The sequence below is a fragment of the Staurois parvus genome, unplaced genomic scaffold (genome assembly GCF_062004578.1).
Source record: "Staurois parvus isolate SC_StPar_1 unplaced genomic scaffold, SC_StPar_1.0 ptg003109l, whole genome shotgun sequence".
NCBI lineage: Eukaryota > Metazoa > Chordata > Amphibia > Anura > Ranidae > Staurois > Staurois parvus.
Window position 1 is genome coordinate 100,298 of NW_028320905.1, and position 23,296 is coordinate 123,593.

The following is a 23,296-nucleotide window of genomic DNA, read 5'->3' on the forward strand; positions in this document are numbered from 1 at the left end:
TTATAACACGCATTTGAAAAACCTTTCCACAAATACCGCGTGACCTAAAAAAAAAAATGGCAAAACCCAACATTTTATTCTCTGCTTTAAAAAAAAAAAAAAAAAAATACACATATATATAATGTTTGGGGGTTCTAACTAATTTTCTATCAAAAATATTAATTAAAATTAAAAAAAAAAAAAATTATTCCCCCTCCCCAAATGCATTTGAAAACTGTTGCGCAAATTTCGTGTGACCTAAAAAAAAATGGCAAAACCCACCATTCTCTGCTTTAAAAAAAAAATATATATATATTATTATTATTATTATTTTTATATAAAAATAATGTTTTGGGGGTTCTAACTAATTTTCTAGCAAAAAATATAAATTTTTACATTTTTACAAAAAAAATTTAAAAAAGTGTCATAAAATGGCCTGGAGCCAAGTGGTTAACCCCTCGCCCTCTGGGGGATTTCCCCACCCCCACCCCTTCCTGGGCATTTTTTTATTTTTTAATCTTTTTTTTTTTTTTTTTTTTTTTTGCGCTATAAAAAAAAAAACAATTTTGAAAAAAAAAAAGACATTTTTGACTTTTCGCTATGAACCCCTCGCCCTCCTGAGGATCCCCCCACTTTTCTAACTGACAATTACGCTGCCCCCAAATAAATTTTACATCCTTTTTTCGATAGTATTTGATCACTTTTGCATTTTTTTTTTTTTTTTTTTTTGCTATGAAAAAAAGACAATTTTGAAGAAAAAACATTTTTTTTTTAACTTTTTGCTATTAACCCCTCCCCTCCTAAGGATTCCCTAACCCCCCCAACCGGGACCTTTTTTTTTTTTTGTGTTACTTTAACTGACAATTGCGCGGTCATGCAACGCACCCGTGCCGCCTTGTAGCAGTATTTCGGTTAATAAAGACCCCGCCCCCAGTACTCCTGGGAGTTTTGTGATTGGCTGTAATTCTGTGTACGTAGGTGGAAGACGAGGTGTTCGAGGAGTTCTGCGAGGAGATCGGTGTGCGGAACATCCGCGAGTTTGAAGAAGAGAAAGTCAAGAGACAGAACGAGATCGCCAAGAAGAGGTACTTTATTTTACGCAGGGGCGGGGCAAGGTGTGGGCAGGGGTGTGGGCAGGGGCGGGGTGAAGTGTGGGCAGGGGCGGGGCGGTAGCTCTTATTGCATGTATATAGAATATATTTTATTCCGCGCATCCAATGCGGTCACGGACGGTGCGGTCTTCACATACGACATCCCGCGGTGGGATCCGATCGCTCCTTGTCGATCGTTCCCGGTGATTTGTCATAGCCGTCGAGAGGTCTAATGCCGCCCATACACGGGTCGAAATTCGACCAATTTTTCGCCCGCCTAAGAATAATCGGCTGATTTTCGCTCTGTTAGTGGGGTCAATGGCACCGGCCGATTTCCGTGGTTTCTCCCCTTTTCGGTGATTGGGCATATGGGAAAATTCGTGAAAAACGACCGATTTTCGACTCGATGGTTAAATCGTACGATCGTTTTTCTGAAAAGAATAGGCGCCGTGACCTGGAAGGGACAGAAGTCTCGCCTGTTATATGGGGGGAACGTCATGACTCGGTCGGCCGACTTTCGAAATCATCGATGGCGCCATCGGATTACCGAGCGATTTTCAGACGAAAAATCGTTGTAAATTCGACCCGTGTATGGCCTGCATTACTGGGTTTTTTTTTTAATTCTTGCGTGTCGCTCCTCCCCCTCCTGCAGGTTGGAGTTCGAGAACCAAAAGACCCGCCTGGGGATCCAGCTGGACTATGAGAAGAACCAACTGAAGGAGGACCAGGGGAAGGTGCAGCAGTGGGAGCAATCTGTGAAGAAAGACGAAAATGAAATCGAAAAACTTAAAAAGGTGAACGGAAGATTCTGTCCATGAAATTGTTCTAAAGGGTTCCCTTCACTGGAACTAGGGGGCCAAGTCCACCCACTGAGGAACACCCCCCCACCATAATCCCCCCCCCTCCACCCAACTGTACACTTGGCACAATGTAGTCAGGCAAGTACTGTTCTCCTGGCCACTGCCAGATCCAGAGACATCCATTGGATGGCCAGACAGAGAAGCGTGATTGGTCCCTCCAGAGTCCAGTGGCAGCGTGCTTTACACCACAGCATCCGACGCTTTGCATTGCTCTTGGTGATGGAAGGCTTGGATGCAGCAGCTCAGTCAGCCTCTCGGCAAGCCAGCCGATCCCTTCCCCCTCCACAGCCCAGCACTCCAGTGAGCACTGGAGGGGCAAAGCAGAGAGCGATGTCCGGCAGTCACCGCTCTCTGCTCAGAGCGGCTGTGAGAACGGTCATGTGATCACTTATACTCCTTTGCTGCTCTGTTAATGGTGTTGTAATGTTTTAATTTTCTTTTTCATTTTTTCATTTTTTTTTTCATGTTTTTTTCTTTTTTTTTTCCTTTTTTTTGTTTCATTTATTTCTTTCATTTTCATTATTTTTCTTTCATTTTTTCTTTTTTTTCTAATTTTTTTGAATTTTTTTCGTTTTTTCCTTTATTTTTTTTCTTTCATTTTTTTCTTTTTTAAATTTTTTGGGTTAGTTTTTTTTTCTTCTTTTTTTTTTTTTTCTTTTTCATTTTTTTCTTTCTTTTTTTCATTTTTTTCTTTTTCCTTTTTTCATTTTTTTCTTTTTCCTTTTTTTTCCTTTTTTTCTTTTCATTTTTTTCTTTTTCCTTTTTCATTTTTTCTTTTTCCTTTTTTTTTTCATTTTTTTCTTTTTCCTTTTTTTTCCTTTTTTCTTTTTCCTTTTTTTTCCTTTTTTTTTCTTTTTCCTTTTTTTTCCTTTTTTTTTCTTTTTCCTTTTTTTTTCTTTTTCCTTTTTTTTCTTTTTCCTTTTTTTTCCTTTTTTTTCCTTTTTTTCTTTTTCCTTTTTTTTTCTTTTTCCTTTTTTTTCCTTTTTTTCTTTTTCCTTTTTTTTCCTTTTTTTCTTTTTCCTTTTTTTTCCTTTTTTTCTTTTTTTTTTCTTTTTCTTTTTTCTTTTCCATTTTTTTTTCATTTTTTAATTTTTTAATTTTTTTTTTCAAAATTATTTTCTTTTTTTTCCGTCCCATTTTTTCATTTTTTTTTTCTTTTTTTTTTCTTTTTTTTTTTCTTTTCATTTTTTTTCATTTTAATTCTTTTTTTTGTTTAATTTCCCCCATCTAGGAGGAGCAGAGACACATGAAGATCATAGATGAGACTATGGCTCAGCTGCAAGACCTGAAAAACCAGCATCTGGCCAAGAAGTCCGAGGTGAACGACAAGAACCACCAAATGGAGGAGATCCGGAAGAAGCTCGGGGGCGCCAACAAGTCAGTCTAGTTAGAACTTCAAAATTTTAAAATCTAAAAAAAAAAATAATAATTGTAGGCCTGAAGATTTCAGAAAGCCCCCAAAACGTGATATATTTTCTGGAAACAGACACCCCAGGGGTCTCCAAACTAAAAAACAAAATAATTTTAGGCCTCCTCTCTCCCCTCCATCCGCCAGAACTCGTCATGGCGTTCCCCCGGCCCACAGATGGGCAAGTGGGGTTGAGAAACACGGCAGGCGCTCATGTGATGGGGGAGGGGCATTACCAGGGGCGGTGGAAGCGATCAGGCGGCAGCGAAAGGGTTAAATGTTGATATTTTTTTTTTTACAATATTACTGGTTGTTTAGGGTGCTGAACTGGGAAAACATTAATGTTTTTGTTTTTTTTTTGTTTCATTGTTTTTGGATTTTTTGATGAACTGGGAAAACATTAACATGTATTGTTTTTTTTTTTTTTTATTTGTTTTTATTATTTTTTTTTGTTTTTTTTTACCATATTGACATTAACATGTATTGTTTGTTTTTTTTTCCTTTTTTTACAATATTGCTGGCTGTTTAGGGTGCTGAACTGGGAAAACATTAACGTATTTTTTTTTTTTGTTTGTTTCATTGTTTTTGGGTTTTTTGCTGAACTGGGAAAACATTAACATGTATTGTTTTTTTGTTTTTTTAATTTGTTTTTATTTTTTTTGTTTGTTTTTTTTTTTTACCATATTGACATTAACATGTATTGGTTTTTTTTTTTGTTGTTTTTTTACAATATTGCTGGCTGTTTAGGGTGCTGAACTGGGAAAACATCAACATGTATTTTTTTTTTATTGTTTTGGGTTTTTTTGATTGTTTTTGGGTTTTTTTTTTTTTTTACAATATTGCTGGTTGTTTAGGGTGCTGAACTGGGAAAACATTAATGTTTTTTTGTTTTTTTTGTTTCATTGTTTTTGGGTTTTTTGATGAACTGGGAAAACATTAACATGTATTTTTTTTTATTGCTTTTGGGTTTTTTGATTTGTTTTTTTTTGTTTTGTTTTTTTTTTACAATATTGCTGGTTGTTTAGGGTGCAGTATTGGGAAAACTTTTTTTTTTTTGTGGTTTTTTTTTTTACCATATTACTGGTTGTTTAGGGTGCTGAACTGGGAAAACATTAACATGTATTTTTTTTATTTTATTATTTGTTTTTATTTTTTTTGTTTGTTTTTTTTTTACCATATTGACATTAACATGTATTGTTTGTTTTTTTTTTCCTTTTTTTACAATATTGCTGGCTGTTTAGGGTGCTGAACTGGGAAAACATTAATGTTTTTTTTTTTTTTTGTTTCATTGTTTTTGGGTTTTTTGATGAACTGGGAAAACATTAACATGTATTTTTTTTTTTATTGTTTTGGGGTTTTTTGATTGTTTTTGTTTTGTTTGTTTTTTTACAATATTGCTGGTTGTTTAGGGTGCAGTACTGGGAAAACGTTTTTTTTTTTTTACCATATTACTGGTTGTTTAGGGTGCTGAACTGGGAAAACATTAACGTATTTTTTTTTTTTGTTTGTTTCATTGTTTTTGGGTTTTTTGCTGAACTGGGAAAACATTAACATGTATTGGTTTTTTTTTTTCATTTTATTATTTGTTTTTATTTTTTTTGTTTGTTTTTTTTTACCATATTGACATTAACATGTATTGGTTTTTTTTTTTTTCGTTTTTTTACAATATTGCTGGCTGTTTAGGGTGCTGAACTGGGAAAACATTAATGTTTTTTTTTTTTGTTTTTTGTTTCATTGTTTTTGGGTTTTTTGCTGAACTGGGAAAACATTAACATGTATTTTTTTTTATTGTTTTTGGGTTTTTTGATTGTTTTTTTTGTTTTGTTTTTTTCTACAATATTGCTGGTTGTTTAGGGTGCAGTATTGGGAAAACTTTTTTTTTTTTGTTGTGGTTTTTTTTTTACCATATTACTGGTTGTTTAGGGTGCTGAACTGGGAAAACATTAACATGTATTGTTTTTTTTTTTATTTTATTATTTATTTTTTTTGTTTGTTTTTTTTTTACCATATTGACATTAACATGTATTGTTTTTTTTTTTTTTTTTCGTTTTTTTTACAATATTGCTGGCTGTTTAGGGTGCTGAACTGGGAAAACATTAATGTTTTTTTTTTTTTTGTCTGTTTCATTGTTTTTGGGTTTTTTGATGAACTGGGAAAACATTAACATGTATTGTTTTTTTTTTTATTTTATTATTTGTTTTTATTTTTTTTGTTGTTTTTTTTTTACCATATTGACATTAACATGTATTGTTTTTTTTTTTTTGTCGTTTTTTTACAATATTGCTGGCTGTTTAGGGTGCTGAACTGGGAAAACATCAACATGTATTTTTTTTTATTGTTTTGGGGTTTTTTGATTGTTTTTGTGTTTTTTTTTTTTTTTTTTTTTTTTTACAATATTGCTGGTTGTTTAGGGTGCAGTACTAGGAAAACGTTTTTTTTTTTTTTTACCATATTACTGATTGTTTAGGGTGCTGAACTGGGAAAACATTAACGTATTTTTTTTTTTTTTGTTTCATTGTTTTTGGGTTTTTTGATGAACTGGGAAAACATTAACATGTATTTTTTTTTTTATTATTATTTGTTTTTATTTTTTTTGTTGTTTTTTTTTACCATATTGACATTAACATGTATTGTTTGTTTTTTTTTTTCCTTTTTTTACAATATTGCTGGCTGTTTAGGGTGCTGAACTGGGAAAACATTAACATGTTTTTTTTTTATTGTTTTTGGGGTTTTTTTTATTGTTTTTGGGTTTTTTTTTTTTACAATATTGCTGGTTGTTTAGGGTGCAGTACTGGGAAAACATTAACGTATTTTTTTTTTTTTGTTTGTTTCATTGTTTTTGGGTTTTTTGCTGAACTGGGAAAACATTAACGTATTTTTTTTTTTTGTTTCATTGTTTTTGGGTTTTTTGATGAACTGGGAAAACATTAACATGTATTGTTTTTTTTTTAATTATTTGTTTTTATTTTTTTTGTTTTTTTTTACCATATTGACATTAACATGTATGGTTTGTTTTTTTTTTTCCTTTTTTTACAATATTGCTGGTTGTTTAGGGTGCAGTACTGGGAAAACATTAACGTATTTTTTTTTTTTGTTTGTTTCATTGTTTTTGGGTTTTTTGCTGAACTGGGAAAACATTAATATGTATTTTTTTTTTTTTTTTTTTACCATATTGCTGGCTGTTTAGGGTGCAGAACTGGGAAAACATTAACATGTATTTTTTTTTTTTATTATTATTTGTTTTTATTTTTTTTGTTGTTTTTTTTTACCATATTGACATTAACATGTATTGTTTGTTTGTTTTTTTTCCTTTTTTTACAATATTGCTGGCTGTTTAGGGTGCTGAACTGGGAAAACATTAACATGTTTTTTTTTTATTGTTTTTGGGTTTTTTTTTATTGTTTTTGGTTTTTTTTTTTACAATATTGCTGGTTGTTTAGGGTGCAGTACTGGGAAAACATTAACGTATTTTTTTTTTTTTTTGTTTGTTTCATTGTTTTTGGGTTTTTTGCTGAACTGGGAAAACATTAACGTATTTTTTTTTTTTTTGTTTCATTGTTTTTGGGTTTTTTGATGAACTGGGAAAACATTAACATGTATTGTTTTTTTTTTTTTTTAATTATTTGTTTTTATTTTTTTTGTTGTTTTTTTTTTTACCATATTGACATTAACATGTATGGTTTGTTTGTTTTTTTTCCTTTTTTTACAATATTGCTGGTTGTTTAGGGTGCAGTACTGGGAAAACATTAACGTATTTTTTTTTTTTGTTTGTTTCATTGTTTTTGGGTTTTCTGCTGAACTGGGAAAACATTAATATGTATTTTTTTTTTTTTTTGTTTTTTTTTTTTTTTTTTTTGTTTTTTTTTAACCATATTGCTGGCTGTTTAGGGTGCAGAACTGGGAAAACATTAACATGTATTTTTTTTTTTTTTTTTTTTTTTTTTTACATTGCCATGTCTTGTTTCGTACAGAGAGATGACCCATCTACAGAAGGAAGTCACGGCCATTGAGACCAAACTGGAGCAGAAGAAGAGCGATCGGCACAACTTGCTCCAGGCCTGTAAGATGCAGGATATAAAGCTCCCGCTGTGTAAAGGCACCATGGAGGACATCAGCCAGGAGGAGGTACGGGACCGCATGTGTACACGCTCCATGTGCCTGTAGACGTGTTACACACTACTCCCTAAACATGAGTAATAACGTGTAATGCGGTCTGAGGGGTGGACTTGGCCTTCAACCGCTTCCTCTCCGTCCTATAGAAGAAGTCCTGCTACAGAGTGGCAGGGCTGCGCAAAATCACCGTATCTGTACCGCCATTGGTAGACGCTATAATTCACGTAAACCAATTAATTTACACGTATTGCAATTTTTTTTTTTTTTTTTTTTTTTCTAGCAGAATACATTTCAGCCTAAATTTATGACGACATTTTTTTAATTTTTTTTTTTATTATTATTTTTTACTGAATATGTGTGCAAAAAGTCATAAATATATATTTATTTTTTTCAAAATTGTCGTTTTTTTTTTTTTTTTAATGTACTGGACATGTTTAATAGCAAAACGTTTTTCTCAAAATTATCTTTTTTTTTATTTTTAGCGCAAAATATAAAAACCTCACAGGCGATCAAATACCACCGAAAGAAAGCTCCATTTGTGGGGGAAAAAGGGACATGAATTTTATTTGGGCGCAGCGTTGCATGACCGCGCAATTGTCAGTTAAAGTAACGAAGTGCCGCATCACAAAAAATAGCCTGGTCAGGAAGGGGGGGGGGGGGGTTAACCACTTGGGCTCCAGACCATTTTTTTTATTTTATTTTTTTTTTTTAATGCAAAAATCAATATTTTTTGCTAGAAAACTTGTTAGAACCCCCAAACATTATATATATATTTATTTTTTAATTTTAATAAGGGGGAGGGGTTAACCACTTGGGCTTCAGGCCATTTTATGACTTTTTTTTTTAAATGCAAAAATTTATATTTTTTTCTAGAAAATTTGTTAGAACCCCCTATATATATATTTATTTATTTTTATTTTAATAAGGGGGAGGGGTTAACCATTTGGGCTCCAGGCCATTTTATGACTTTTTTTTAAAAAAAAAATTTAAATGCAAAAATCAATATTTTTTGCTAGAAAATTTGTTACAACCCCCTATATTTATTTATTTATTTTAATAAGGGGGAGGGGTTAACCACTTGGGCTCCAGGACATTTTATGACTTTTTTTTATTTTTTTAAATGCAAAAATCTATATTTTTTGCTAGAAAATTCGTTAGAACTCCAAACATTTTATTTATATATATATATATATATATATATATATATATATATAAATTTTAATAAGGGGGAGGGGTTAACCACTTGGCTCCGGGCCACTTTATAACTTTTTTTTTTTAAATGCAAAAATCTATCATTTTTGCTAGTAAATTAGTTAGAACCCCCCCCAAAATTATATATTTATTTTTTTAAAGCGGAGGCCCTAGGTAATAAAATGGTGGATTTTACAAATTTTTTTAGGTCACATGGTATTTACGCAACGCTTTTTCAAATGCATTTTTTTGGGGGGAAATACTTTTTTTTTTTTTTTTTAATTTTAATGCAAAAGAACAATAGAAAAGCCAATTTTTTTGTAAAGTATAAAAGATGATGTTACGCTGCACTCAAATTAAATTTTAAGTCCTTTTTTTTTTTTTTTTCTTTTCCCACAAATTGAGCTTTCTTTCAGTGATATTTGATCGTCTGTGTGGTTATTTTTGCGCTATAAAAAAAAAAAGAACCGACAATTTTGAGAAAAAAAAATTTTTTTTTTACTTTTTGCTGTTGAACATGTCCAGTAAAAAATATTTTAAAAATCAAATTTCGTCATAAATTAAGGCCAAAATGTATTCTGCTCGGACTGTATCCCGGCCGGGACCCGGTGATTGACATCCCTAGCTGCCAATGGCAACGCAGATAGGTTCCGCGTGCACCCCCCCCCCCCCCCGGAATTTCACGTCACCTGTGTGTGTGTGTATATATATAATGTGATTTTGTGCTGCCCTGACGCCCTGTAGCAGTATTTCCTCTATAGGGCAGCGGTCAAGTGGTTAAAAATATTTTTTTTACATTTATTTTATTTTTTTTTTTTTACATTTATTTTTTATTTTAATTTTTCTTTTCACTGTTGCTTTTATTTTTATTTTTTTCTTTATCACTTTTATTGCTGTCACAAGGAATGTAAACATCCTCTGTGACAGCAATAGGCCTGCGACAGGTACTCTTTATAGAGGGATCTGACCTCAAATCCCTCCTTTGCACTTAAAAGCCTTCGAAACACCAAGATCAATTTTTTTTTTCTTTCTTTGAAGGCTTTCATTTTTTTTTTTACGTTTATTTTTTTTACACTTTTGCTTTAATTTTTTTTTTTACAAATATTTAATTTATTTTTATACACTTGCTTTAATTTTTTTTTTTTACAATTATTTAATATATTTATTTTTGTACACTATTGCTTTATTTTTTTTTTTAGACTTTTGCTTTATCTGACGCTTGATCTGACCTCAAATCCCTCCTTTTGCACTTAAAAGCCTTCGAAACACCAAGATCGATTTTTTTTTTTTGTTTTTTTTTTTGTTTTTGTTTTTGTTTGTTTTTTTTCCATTGAAGGCTTTCATTTTATTTATTTTTTTTCACATTTATTTTGTTTTTTTTTTGCACCAAGATCAAAAATGTTTTTTTTTCTTTGAAGGCTTTCATTTTTTTTACATTTATTTTATTTTGTTTAGTTTTTTTTTTTTTTTTTTTTTTTTTACACCAAGATCAATTTTTTTTTTCTTTGAAGGTTTTTATTTTATTTTTTTTCACATTTATGTTATTTTTTTTACACCAAGATCAAAAATTTTGTTTTTCTTTGAAGGCTTTAATTTTTTTTTACATTTATTTTATTGTTTACAGTTTTGTTTTTTTTGTCTTTTTACACCAAGATCAATTTTTATTTTTCTTTTGAAGGCTTTAATTTTTTTTTCATTTATTCTATTGATTTTTTTTTACACCAAGATCGATTTTTTTTTTTTGAAAGCTTTCATTTTTTTTTACATTTATTTTATTTTTTTTAGTGTTTTTTTTTACACCGAGATCGTTTTTTTATTATTTTTTTTTTAAATGGCGCCTATTTGTTTCTGAGTAAGGCCGGCCATACACGGGTCAAAATTCAACCGATTTTTTTTGTCTGAAAATCGGACCTGAGAATAATCGGCCGATTCCCGCTCTGTTAGTGGGGTCAATGGCACCGGCCGATTTTCGTGGTTTCTCCCCTTTTCGGTGATCGGGCGTGTTGGAAAATTCGTAAAAAACGACCGATTTTTGACTCCATGGTCAAAACGTACGATCGTTTTTCTGAATAGAATATGCGCATGAGCCGTGACCTGGAAGGACCAGAAGTCTTGCCTGTTATATGGGGGGAACTTTACGACTCGGTCGGCCAATTTTCAAAATCATCGATGGCGTCGGATTACCGAGCGAACGACGTTTTCGATTTTCGGACGAGGAATCGTTGGGGATTTGTCCCATGTATGGCCGGCATTAACTGCGTGTTGTTGTTGGTTCTCAGGGCGAGGAATCGGTCAGCAGCTCCCAGAAATCGTCCACGGTCTACAAACGCGAAGCGTTGATCGAGATCGACTACAGCGAGCTCTCGGAGGACCTGAAGGTAGGTGCTGGAACCGCAGGGGTCGCAGGGGTCTCAGTACGGCGTTTGCTCCCGGTTCGCCGCTTTGACCCCGCCTCTTTTCTCGCAGGATGCGGTGGCGGACGACGATATCAAGCAGGAGATGAGCGCTTTGCAGCAGAAGCTGAATGAACAGCAAAGCGTCCTCCAGCGAATCGCCGCCCCCAACATGAAGGCCATGGAGAAGCTGGAGAGCGTCCGAGACAAGTTCCAGGAGACGTCTGACGGTGAGTGAGGGCGACCGCGACGCGGCGCAAGAACATCGTGCGGCACTTTACCGCCCGGCGTCGATCCCGCGGACGCAAATTGATCCTGCCAGCTGTTAATTTAACCCCTCGCCCTCCTGAGGATTTACCACCCCCCCTTCCTGACCAAGCCATTTGTTGCGCCATGGCGCTGCGTTACGTTAACAATCGCGCGGTCCCGCAACGCCGCACCTAAATGACATTAACGGCCTTTTTTTTTCATACGAATTGAGCTTTCTTTTGGTGGTATTTGATCACTTTTTTTTTTTTTTGCGCTAGAAAAATTAAAACACTTTTGAGAAAAACTTTTGCTGTTAAAAAAAAATTTCCAGTAAAAAAAAATTTTTTTAAATCAAAAAAAGTGACAATTTTGAGAAAAAAATTTGCTATTAAGCATGTCCAGTAAAAACAAAAACTTTAAAAAAAACCAAAAAAACTTTTTGCTATTAAAAAACAAATGTCCAATGAAAAAAATTTTAAAAATCAAAACAACAATTTTGAGAACTTTTTGCTATTAAACCTGTCAAGTAAAATTTTAAAAAAAAATAAAAAAAGTGACAATTTTCAGAACTTTGTTATTAAACATGTCCAGTAAAATGTTTTTTAAAAAAGTGACAATTTTGAGAAACTTTTTGCTATTAACCATTAGCCGCCCGGCCAATAGCCGTTTGGCGGCTTGAAAAGCGCTGCAGCTTTCCGGGTCCACGCCATTTGGCGTGCTCCCGCACATGCGCCGTTTGCGCTATTGCAGAGCGGCGCAGCAGCGGGATCTGTCACCGCCCGTGCACCTCGGACACGGCCGATGACAGATCCGAGTACCGGCTCCCGTTGCCGGTACCATGTGACCTGCCGCGACCAATCACAGCAGGTCACATGACAGTTGTATACAATGGATGGCTTCATTCATGATGCCATCCATTGTATACTAGTGCCTAGCTGTGAATGGTCACAGCTAATCACATGCACATGTCATGTGATTAGCTGTGACCAAATCACAGCTAAGCACAAAAAAAAAAAAAAAAAAAAAAAAGCTGAATGAATCGATTTCATTCAGCTAAATGCTTGCTTATAGCAAAGTAATTCTTTGCTATAAGCAAATTGTGTAAAAAAAAAAAAAAAAAAAAAAAATACTGATCACTTCCCCAAAGTAGTACAATGTTACTATGGTAACATTGTACTATTTTGGTCATAGTAAAATATGAAAAAAAATCTTAAAAAAAATAAAAAAAAAATGTAATAAAAAATTAAATATAATAAAAAAATAAAAAAAAATTAAAAAAAAATATAATTTTTTTTTTTTTTCATACTGTCACCAGTCAGTGTCCCTGTTCACCGCCATGCCAGTTATATGATGACGCTGTACTGCACTGGTGACAGTATGTAAAAAAAAAAATAGTGAAAATAATATTTTTCATTTTTTCATTTTCGGAAAAATTATGACAAAAAAATACAACTTCAAAAAACTCGCCATGCCTCTTATGAAGTACGTCGGACTGTCTACTCTGCAAAAAGGGGTCATTTGGGGATATCTGTACTATTCTGACATTCTTAGACCTCAAGAAATTAGATTGGCTGTCAGTACTTCAGGATTGATCAATAATCAGATCTATACCATAGTTTGTGAACTCTATAACTTTCCTACAAACTAAATAATACATCCTAATTTGGGTTATTTTCACCAAAGACATGTAGCAGAATACATTTCGGCCTAAATTTATGAAGAACAATTATTTATTTGTAAACTTTTATAACAGAAACAAAGAAAAATGTGTTTTTTTTTCAAAATTTTTGGTCTTTTTTTGTTAATTTAGCAAAAAATAAAAACCCCAGCGGTGATTAAATACCACCAAAAGAAAGCTCTAGTTGTGTGAAGAAAATGATAAAATTTTAGTTTGGGTACAATGTTGTATGACCACGCAATTGTCATTCAAAGTGTGAGAGCGCTGAAACCTGAAAAATGGCCTGGGCAGGAAGGGGTAAAATTGCACGGTATTGAAACGGTTAAACATGTCCAGTAAAATTTAAAAAAATAAATAAAAAAGTGACAATTTCGAGAAAAACATTTTGCTATTATGTCCTGTAAAAAAAAAAAAGTAAAAAAATTACAATTTTTAGAAAACTTTTTGCTATGTAAAAAAAAAAATTAAAAACCAAAAAAAGAACGACAATTTTGAAAACTTTTTGCTATTAAACATGTCCAGTAAAAAAATGTTTTAAAAAATCAAATAAGAGCAACAATTTTGGGAGAAACGTTTTGCTATTAAACATGTTCAGTAAAAAAAACTGTAAGAAAAATTAAAACAAAAGACTGACAATTTTTGAGAAACTTTTTGCTATTAAACATGTCCAGTAAAATTTAAAAAAAAAAATTTAAAAAAGTGGCAATTTTGAGAAAGTTTTGCTATTAATCATGTCCTGTAAAAAAAAAAAAAAAAAATTAAAAAAAATTACAATTTTTAGATAAACTTTTTGCTATGTAAAAAATCAAAAAAAGAACGACAATTTTGAGAACTTTTTGCTATTAAACATCCAGTAAAATTTTTTTTTAAAAAAATCAAAACAAGAGCAACAATTTTGAGAAAAACTTTTTGCTATTAAACATGTTCAGTAACAAAAAAAATTTTTTTTTTAAAAAGCTACAATTTTGAGAGAAACTTTTTCTTATTAAACATGTTGAGTAAAATAAAAATTTAAAAAAGCTACAATTTTGAGAAAAACGTTTTGCTATTAAGCATGTCCAGTAAAAAAAAATTTAAAAATAAAAAGACAATTTTGAGAAAAACATTTGCTATTAAAAAAAGATGTCCAGTGAAAAAAATTTAAAAAATCAAGACCTACAATTTTGAGAGAAACTTTTTGCTATTAAACATGTCCCGTAAAAGAATTAAAAAAATCAAAAAAAGACTCACAATTTTGAGAAAAACTTTTTGCTGTTAGACATGTCCAGAAAAATTTAAAAAAAAAAAAAATATTGAGAAAAACGTTTTGCGATTAATCATGTCCTGTAAAAAAAAATAAAACTTTTTGCTATAAAAAAAAAAATCCAGTAATAAAAATTTTAAAAATCAAAAAACGACAATTTTGAGAACTTTTTTGCTATTAAACATGTCCAATAAAAAAAAGAGGCACAATTTTGAGAAACTTTTTGCCCCTCGCAGTCCCGCTAGAAGTCGCTGATCGCCGCCATTACTAGTATGAAATAAATAAAAATTCTGGTATATATACCGCCATTTGTAGATGCCATTCCTTTCAAACCAATTAATATACAATTATTGGGGGTTTTTTTTATTTTTTATTTTTTTTTGTGTTTTTTTTTTTTTTTTTTTTTTTTTAGCAAAGACACGGAGCAGTATAAATTTTGGCCTTAATTTATGAAGAATTTAGATTTTCTTTTTTTTTATTTTTTTTTTAAATCTTTTTATTGGACATGTTTTATGGCAAAAAGTCATGTTTTTTTTTTTCTATTTTTTGTATCTATTTACTCGGCGTAACATCATCTTTTATATTTTAAAAAAAAAAAACTTATGTGTTGTGGTCCTTTTGCATTGAAATAAAAAAAATAATTTTTTCCCCCCAAAAAAATTGCAAAACCCACCATTTTATTCTTTAGAGCCTTTTTTTTTTTTTTTTTTTTTTTTTTTTTTTTGTCACACGGCATTTGCGCGGCATATTTTCAAATGCAACTTTTTTGGGAAAAAATAAAATTTAATTGTTGGGGAGGAGTGGGGCGTGTCTGCGCGGGGGGGGGGGGGGTGTCTGCGCAAGGGGGGGGGGGGGGTAGGGAGGTGCATGCCATCTTCTCACACCACGTTCTTGCTGCTGCAGAGTTTGAAGCGGCTCGTAAACGAGCCAAGAAAGCCAAGCAGACCTTCGAGCAGACGAAGAAGGAAAGGTTCGATCGGTTCAACGCTTGCTTCGAGTCGGTGGCGACCAACATCGATGAGATCTACAAGGCCTTGTCCAGAAACAGCAGCGCTCAGGTGAGACCTCCGAGACCTTCCTCGTGGATTCTCCAAAGAGGCCCCTCGTGGATTCTCCATAGAGGCCCCTCGTGGATTCTCCATGGAGGCCCCTCGTGGATTCTCCATGGAGGCCCCTCGTGGATTCCCCATGGAGGCCCCTCGTGGATTCCCCATGGAGGCCCCTCGTGGATTCCCCATGGAGGCCCCTCGTGGATTCCCCATGGAGGCCCCTCGTGGATTCCCCATGGAGGCCCCTCGTGGATTCCCCATGGAGGCCCCTCGTGGATTCCCCATGGAGGCCCCTCGTGGATTCCCCATGGAGGCCCCTCGTGGATTCCCCATGGAGGCCCCTCGTGGATTCCCCATGGAGGCCCCTCGTGGATTCCCCATGGAGGCCCCTCGTGGATTCCCCATGGAGGCCCCTCGTGGATTCCCCATGGAGGCCCCTCGTGGATTCCCCATGGAGGCCCCTCGTGGATTCCCCATGGAGGCCCCTCGTGGATTCCCCATGGAGGCCCCTCGTGGATTCTCCATAGGCGCCCCCTCGTGGATTCTCCATAGGCGCCCCCTCGTGGATTCTCCATGGGAGGCCCCTCGTGGATTCTCCATGGAGGCCCCATGGACCTGACTCTTACCCTATCTTCCTATGGGCAGGCTTTCCTGGGACCGGAGAACCCCGAGGAACCCTACTTGGATGGAATCAACTACAACTGTGTGGCCCCGGGGAAGCGGTTCCGGCCTATGGACAACTTGTCTGGAGGAGAGAAGACGGTGGCGGCTCTGGCCCTGCTCTTCGCTATCCACAGGTAAGTGGGGAACCCGGCTGTCCTGACCCGTTGGGTCCATATTGGTTGGTAAAGTGGTCACAGCAATGCCACCGAACCCCAAAGTGCTACTTACCTTTTATTTATTATTATTTATTATTTTATTAATTATTTTATTAATTATTATTTTATTAATTTTATTTATTATTATTTTATTTATTATTTTATTTTTTTAATTTTTATTATTTTATTAATTTTTTTTAGTTATTTTTTTTTTTTTTTCCCTTTACTACGGTTTTCCCTTTTTTTTGCTCGTTAGTTACAAGCCGTCGCCGTTCTTCGTTCTGGATGAGATAGACGCTGCTCTGGATAACACCAACATCGGGAAGGTGAGCGCGTTCACTATATCCGCCCTCCCCGGACCCCGCGTTCACTATATACAGTCTCCCCGGACCCCGCGTTCACTATATCCGCCCTCCCCGGACCCCGCGTTCACTATATCCGCCCTCCCCGGACCCCGCGTTCACTATATCCGGTCTCCCCGGACCCCGCGTTCACTATATCCGCCCTCCCCGGACCCCGCATTCACTATATCCGCCCTCCCCGGACCCCGCATTCACTATATCCGCTCTCCCCGGGCCCCGCGTTCACTATATCCGCCCTCCCCGGACCCCGCATTCACTATATCCGCTCTCCCCGGGCCCCGCGTTCACTATATCCGCCCTCCCCGGACCCCGCATTCACTATATCCGCCCTCCCCGGACCCGCGTTCACTATATCCGCCCTCCCCGGACCCGCGTTCACTATATCCGCCCTCCCCGGACCCCGCATTCACTATATCCGCTCTCCCCGGACCCCACATTCACTATATCCGCTCTCCCCGGACCCCGCATTCACTATATCCGCTCTCCCCGGACCCCGCATTCACTATATCCGCTCTCCCCGGACCCTGCATTCACTATATCCGCTCTCCCCGGACCCTGCATTCACTATATCCGCTCTCCCCGGACCCCGCATTCACTATACCTGCTCTCCCCGGACCCCGCATTCACTATATCCGCTCTCCCCGGACCCCGCATTCACTATACCTGCTCTCCCCGGACCCCGCATTCACTATATCTGGTCTCCCCGGACCCCGCATTCACTATATCCGCTCTCCCCGGACCCCGCATTCACTATATCCGCTCTCCCAGTCTAATAAAGTGCTCAAGTAACTGATCAACAGATTGCACAGCTAATTTCAGAGATGGGTTTCTTCGCTCGGTATCAGTAGAGCCAACTTAGTTCCTTTTATAGATCGGCGCCATTTTTTACTGGTTTTTGTGCTTTTCTTTCTTCCTCTGTAGGTGGCCAACTATATTAAAGAGCAGTCGATGACCAACTTCCAGGCGATCGTCATCTCCCTGAAGGAGGAGTTCTACACCAAGGCCGAAAGTTTAGTTGGCGTTTACCCCGAGGTAAGTGAGCGTCGGGATGGAACCATCGACCTGAACTCCGATGTTGGGGGATGTGCACTGCATTTGTACATGTGATAAAGATGCCTTTTTTTTGTTTTTTTTTATTAATTTTTTTTTTTTTTTTAATTTTGTTTTGTTTTTGTTTTTTTTGTCTTTTGCAGCAAGGTGACTGTGTGATCAGCAAAGTACTGACCTTTGATCTCACCAATTACCCAGATGCCAACCCAAACCCCAACGACCAATAGCGGACATCGCCTTCGGGACTTTTATAAAAACTTTTGATTTGTGGACCCCGGCTCCCTCCTTTCCCCTGTTTGCCCCAAAACTTGATTGGAGGATGTTTCCTTCTTTTTTTTTTTTTTTATTTTTTTTTTTTTTTTCTTCATTTTTTTGTTCTCCTTTTTTTAATTTCTTTTTTCTCTTTTTTTTTAATTTCTTTTTTTTTTCTCCCTTTTTTTTCTCCTTTTGTTCTCCTTTTTTTAATTTCTTTTTTCTTTAATTTCTTTTTTCTCCTTTTTTCTCTTTTTTTTTTATTTTTTTTTTTTTCCCTTTTTTTTCTCCTTTTGTTCTTTTTTTAATTTCTTTTTTCTCTTTTTTTAATTTCTTTTTTTTTCTCCCTTTTTTTTCTCCTTTTTTCTCCCTTTTTTTTCTCCTTTTTTCTCCCTTTTTTTAATTTCTTTTTTCTTTAATTTCTTTTTTTCTCCTTTTTTCTCTTTTTTTTCTCCTTTTTTCTCTTTTTTTTCTCCTTTTGTTCTCCTTTTTTTAATTTCTTTTTTCTCCTTTTTTCTTTTTTTTAAATTCTCCTTTTTTCTCTTTTTTTTTCTCCTTTTTTCCCTTTTTTTTTCTCCTTTTTTTTTTTTTCTCTTTTTTTTTCCCGTTTTATTTCTCCTTTTTTTCTCCTTTTTTCTCTTTTTTTTCTCCTTTTTTAATTTCTTTTTTCTCCTTTTTTCTTTTTTTTAAATTCTTTTTTCTCTTTTTTTTTTTCTCCTTTTTTCTCTTTTTTTTTTTCTCCTTTTTTCTCTTTTTTTTTTCTCCTTTTTTCCCTTTTTTTTTCTCTTTTTTTTTTTTCTCCTTTTTTTTTAACTTATTACAAAAAGCGATCTGATTTCTGTAACCCCAGGAATTATGTACACAGGCCCAAATCACAAAAGCCACAAAGCAGTCTGGCAGACTTTACCACCCCCCCCCCCCCCCCATGATTTTAATCATTGTTATGGTGTAATTATCACATCCGTTTTTGTTTTTTTTTCTTTACCCCTTCAGTAATATCATGTTTAGTGCTCAACAAACCCCTCCCTCCCCCAAAAAAAATGTTTCGTAGGTAATGGCTGCGCCTTTTATCACTTCTGCCGATGTAAGCGCTTCTTTTCTTACTTTTAGTGTTTTTGTTTTTCGTGTTTTGCAATAAAGAGAGTCTGACTTTTAATTGGTCTATTTTGCATTCTTGACACACTTGTTACCCGGCCGGTGATTTCCCTCCATTCCAGGCCGGGTTTTCAGTATTCTGATCGTTTGACGGACAATCACTCCGCCGTACCCAAATGTAATTCTATATTATTATTTTTTTTCTTTATCCTCTGGGTGTTAGAAAAACAGGGAAAACGGGCCAAACAGATTCCCCTCTTGGAAAGTAGACACTCGGAGCCGGGGGTGGCAACCTGCGAGAGGTGGAGATCTCACTGAACAAGAAAGAGATCAAAGATCACTGGGGTGCAAATTTTTTTTTTCTTTTCTTTAAATGGTAAAAAAAACCATGCGCAAGACTGAAGGGGAGGAGCCGGTACACCTGTGGAAGACTGAAGGGGAGGAGCCGGTAAACCTGTGCAAGACTGAAGGGGAGGAGCCGGTACACCTGTGGAAGACTGAAGGGGAGGAGCCGGTACACCTGTGGAAGACTGAAGGGGAGGAGCCGGTACACCTGTGGAAGACTGAAGGGGAGGAGCCGGTACACCTGTGGAAGACTGAAGGGGAGGAGCCGGTTCACCTGTGCAAGACTGAAGGGGAGGAGCCGGTTCACCTGTGCAAGACTGAAGGGGAGGAGCCGGTTCACCTGTGCAAGACTGAAGGGGAGGAGCCGGTTCACCTGTGCAAGACTGAAGGGGAGGAGCCGGTTCACCTGTGCAAGACTGAAGGGGAGGAGCCGGTTCACCTGTGCAAGACTGAAGGGGAGGAGCCGGTTCACCTGTGCAAGACTGAAGGGGAGGAGCCGGTACACCTGTGCAAGACTGAAGGGGAGGAGCCGGTACACCTGTGCAAGACTGAAGGGGAGGAGCCGGTTCACCTGTGCAAGACTGAAGGGGAGGAGCCGGTTCACCTGTGCAAGACTGAAGGGGAGGAGCCGGTTCACCTGTGCAAGACTGAAGGGGAGGAGCCGGTACACCTGTGCAAGACTGAAGGGGAGGAGCCGGTACACCTGTGCAAGACTGAAGGGGAGGAGCCGGTACACCTGTGCAAGACTGAAGGGGAGGAGCCGGTACACCTGTGCAAGACTGAAGGGGAGGAGCCAGAGTTCATCTTTAAAGTAAAATTCTTTATACAAATTGTAAATATTTGCCGTTTTTAGGGTATAAAATATCATCGTAAATATCGAACAATAATTGCCGCAGATCGAATAGAACACTTGAAATCGCCTAAAGGACACGTTCCCGTAGATCTTTTTTCCTCTTTCGTGTATTTACAGGCCGGGAATGACACCGCGACTCGTTACATAAAATTCCAGAGCAGTGACAACAAACAGGTATGTGATGGTAGATGCAAAAAAAAAAAAAAAAACAAATGGAAATGAAGCGATCCACCCAAATAGTTTGTGAAATATTATCGGTTAGTTTATCTGTCGGAAAATGTTTTGAGGGCATATTTTTCATTGGCTGTCAGTGGTGTGTTTGGTTCACCGATGAGTGATGAATGTTCATCGGAATCTGGGACTGAGCCGGTGCATCGGGATTTATGTCTCCGGGTTCATCTAGAGCTGAAACTTTTATTTGAATCGTTGAGTACGGGACACGGGCCGAATATTCATAAACCATGGGTTATAGGAGCCAACCTACGGGTGGTGGAACACTTGAAAGTTTGAGGGTCATCTCCGCTGCCACTGCTTGGACCGGGGTGGGGAATGGTCTCTTGATTCAAAACCAGAAGCCCCTAATTCCTCTAATCTTAAATTCGGCCCTTCCTTTCGGCGCAAGGCTTGGCCAACAAAGACCACCATGCCCTCTTCACGACGAAGGGGCACCCACTCATACACCATGTGTTATAGGAGCCGACCTACGGGCGGGTGGTGGAACACTTGCAAGTTTGAGGGTTCTCTCCACTACCGCTGCTTGGACCGGGGTGGATGAATGGTCTCTTCATTCAAAACCAGAAGCCCCTAATTCCTCTAATCTTCTCAAGCTTCAACTTCTAAACCAAAGTTCAGTCCTTCCTTTCGGCACAAGGCTTGGCCAACAAGGACCACCAAGCCCTCTTCACAACGTAGGGGCACCCACTCGTACACCATGGGTTATAGGTTATGTGGAACACTTGCAAGTTTGAGGTTTATCTCCACTGCCACTGCTTGGACCAGGGTGGGGAATGGTCTCTTCATTCAAATCCAGAAGCCCCTAATTCCTCTAATCCTTAAATTCATCCCTTCCTTTCGGCGCAAGGCTTGGCCAACAAAGGCAACCACGCCCTCCTCACAATGTAGGGGCACCCACTCATACACCATGGGTTATAGGAGCCGACCTACGGGTGATGGAGCACTTGAAAGTTTGAGGGTTATCTCCACTGCCACTGCTTGGACCGGGGTGGAGGAATGGTCTCTTCATTCAAAACCAGAAGCCCCTAATTCCTATAATCTAATCTTCTCAGGCTTCAACTTCTAAACCGAAGTCCGGTCCTTTCTTTTGGCGCAAGGTTTGGCCAACAAAGACCACCAAGCCCTCTTCACAACGTAGGGGCACCCACTCATACACCATGTATTATAGGAGCCGACCCATGGGTGATGGAACACTTGAAAGTTTGAGGGTTATCTCCGAGGCCACTGCTTGGACCGGGTGGGGAATTGGTCTCTTCATTCAAAACCAGAATCTTCTCAGGCTTCAACTTCTAAACCGAAGTTTGACTCTTCCTTTCGGCGCAAGGCTTTGCCAACAAAGACCACCAAGCCCTCTTCAGGACGAAGGGGCACCCACTCATACACCATGGGTTATAGGAGCCTACCTACGTGTGATGGAACACTTGAAAGTTTGAGGGTTATCTCTGCTGCCTGGACCGGGGTGGAGGAATGGTGCTTCCATTCAAAACCAGAAGCCCCTAATTCCTCTAATCTTCTCAGGCTTCAACTTCTAAACCTAAGTCCGGCCCTTCCTTTTGGCGCAAGGCTTGGCCAACAAAGACCACCAAGCCCTCTTCACAACGAAGGGGCAACTACTCTTAAGATATGGACGAGAGGGGGACAGCTGTTGCTGCTGTTTGGTTCACAGATGTCCCAAAACTGTGGTTCAATCACTGGTTTCCAAAGGCTAGAAGATGGTTTTAAAAAAAATCTACCGCCTCACTTATTTCAACTCCACCAAAAACAGTCCCAAGGACCGTCAGATTTGCAAAATGAATTAAACCATCTCTTGTCCCAGGGAGTTGCACTATTACCCCCCCCCCCCCTCCCCACAAGGCAGGTTCTCAAGGCAATCTACTCAACTCTGTTCACGAAAACCCAACGGTGGGATCTGTCCTCTCCTGGACTTGGAATCCCTCAAAAAATTCCTGGTATGGAATTGGAAAAATGAAAAACGGAAGGAAAGGTGCGCTACTACCCATCCAGTCACTTTGAGGTAGCGGGTGCTCGATCCGAGAGTGCCGGGATATTTGTGAACACCCTGGGAGCAGAGGACAGTATTGAAAGTTCTGGAATGTTCTAGAAAGCTCCGGAAAGGATATTGCGGACAGTCCTGGAGAGCATAGTGTGCAAAGTGGTCGTCTGCCACTGCAAAGCGTAGAAATCGATGTGGCGTGTAAAGGGGAACACGTAGATGGGCATCTTGAAGGTCCACCTTGTCTCAGAGAGGCAATTGCTGATTGAAAGTTCTGGAATGTTCTAGAAAGAACATGGTGGACAATTCCGGAGAGCATAGCGTGCAAAGTGGTCGTCTGCCACTGCAAAGCGTAAAAAATCGCTGATGTGGCGTGTAAAGGGGAACACGTAGATGGGCATCTTGAAGGTCCACCTTGTCTCAGAGAGGCAATTACTGACCTTGCTGATTGAAAGTTCTGGAATTTTCCAGAAAGAACATGGTGGACAATTCCGGAGAGCATAGCGTGCAAAGTGGTCGTCTGCCACTGCAAATCGTAGAAATCGTTGATGTGGCGTGTAAAGGGGAACACATAGATGGGCATCTTGAAGGTCCACCTTGTCTCAGAGAGGCAATTGCTGATTGAAAGTTCTGGAATGTTCTAGAAAGAACGTGGTGGACAATTCTGGAGAGCATAGCGTGCAAAGTGGTCGTCTGCCACTGCAAAGCGTAGAAATCGTTGATGTGGCGTGTAACTGGGAACACGTAGATGGGCATCTTGGAGGTCCACAGGTCCACCTTGTCTCAGAGAGGCAATTACTGACCTTGCTGATTGAATGTTCCAGAAAGAACATGGTGGACAATTCCGGAGAGCATAGCGTGCAAAGTGGTCGCCTGCCACTGCAAAGTGTAGAAATCGTTGATGTGGCGTGTAAGATGGGCATCTTGAAGGTCCACCTTGATGGGCATAGATGGGCATCTTGAAGGTCCACCTTGTCTCAGAGAGGCAATTGCTGATTGAAAGTTCTGGAATGTTCTAGAAAGAACATGGTGGACAATTC

General features: G+C 37.6%; 1 protein-coding gene across 1 annotated transcript in view; it reads left to right on the plus strand.

The window, feature by feature from the left end:
• Positions 1 to 17,796, plus strand: part of LOC149428590 (structural maintenance of chromosomes protein 1A-like) — a 57,605-nt gene extending 39,809 nt beyond the window's left edge. The window contains 11 exon segments of the mRNA XM_089667225.1: positions 958 to 1,064; positions 1,723 to 1,864; positions 3,162 to 3,307; positions 7,310 to 7,463; positions 10,922 to 11,020; positions 11,109 to 11,265; positions 15,109 to 15,263; positions 15,900 to 16,051; positions 16,329 to 16,398; positions 17,356 to 17,466; positions 17,628 to 17,796. Of these exon segments, the coding sequence (XP_089523351.1) occupies positions 958 to 1,064; positions 1,723 to 1,864; positions 3,162 to 3,307; positions 7,310 to 7,463; positions 10,922 to 11,020; positions 11,109 to 11,265; positions 15,109 to 15,263; positions 15,900 to 16,051; positions 16,329 to 16,398; positions 17,356 to 17,466; positions 17,628 to 17,711 (1,377 nt within the window). The 3' untranslated portion in view covers positions 17,712 to 17,796.
• The last annotated feature ends 5,500 nt before the right edge of the window (positions 17,797 to 23,296 follow it).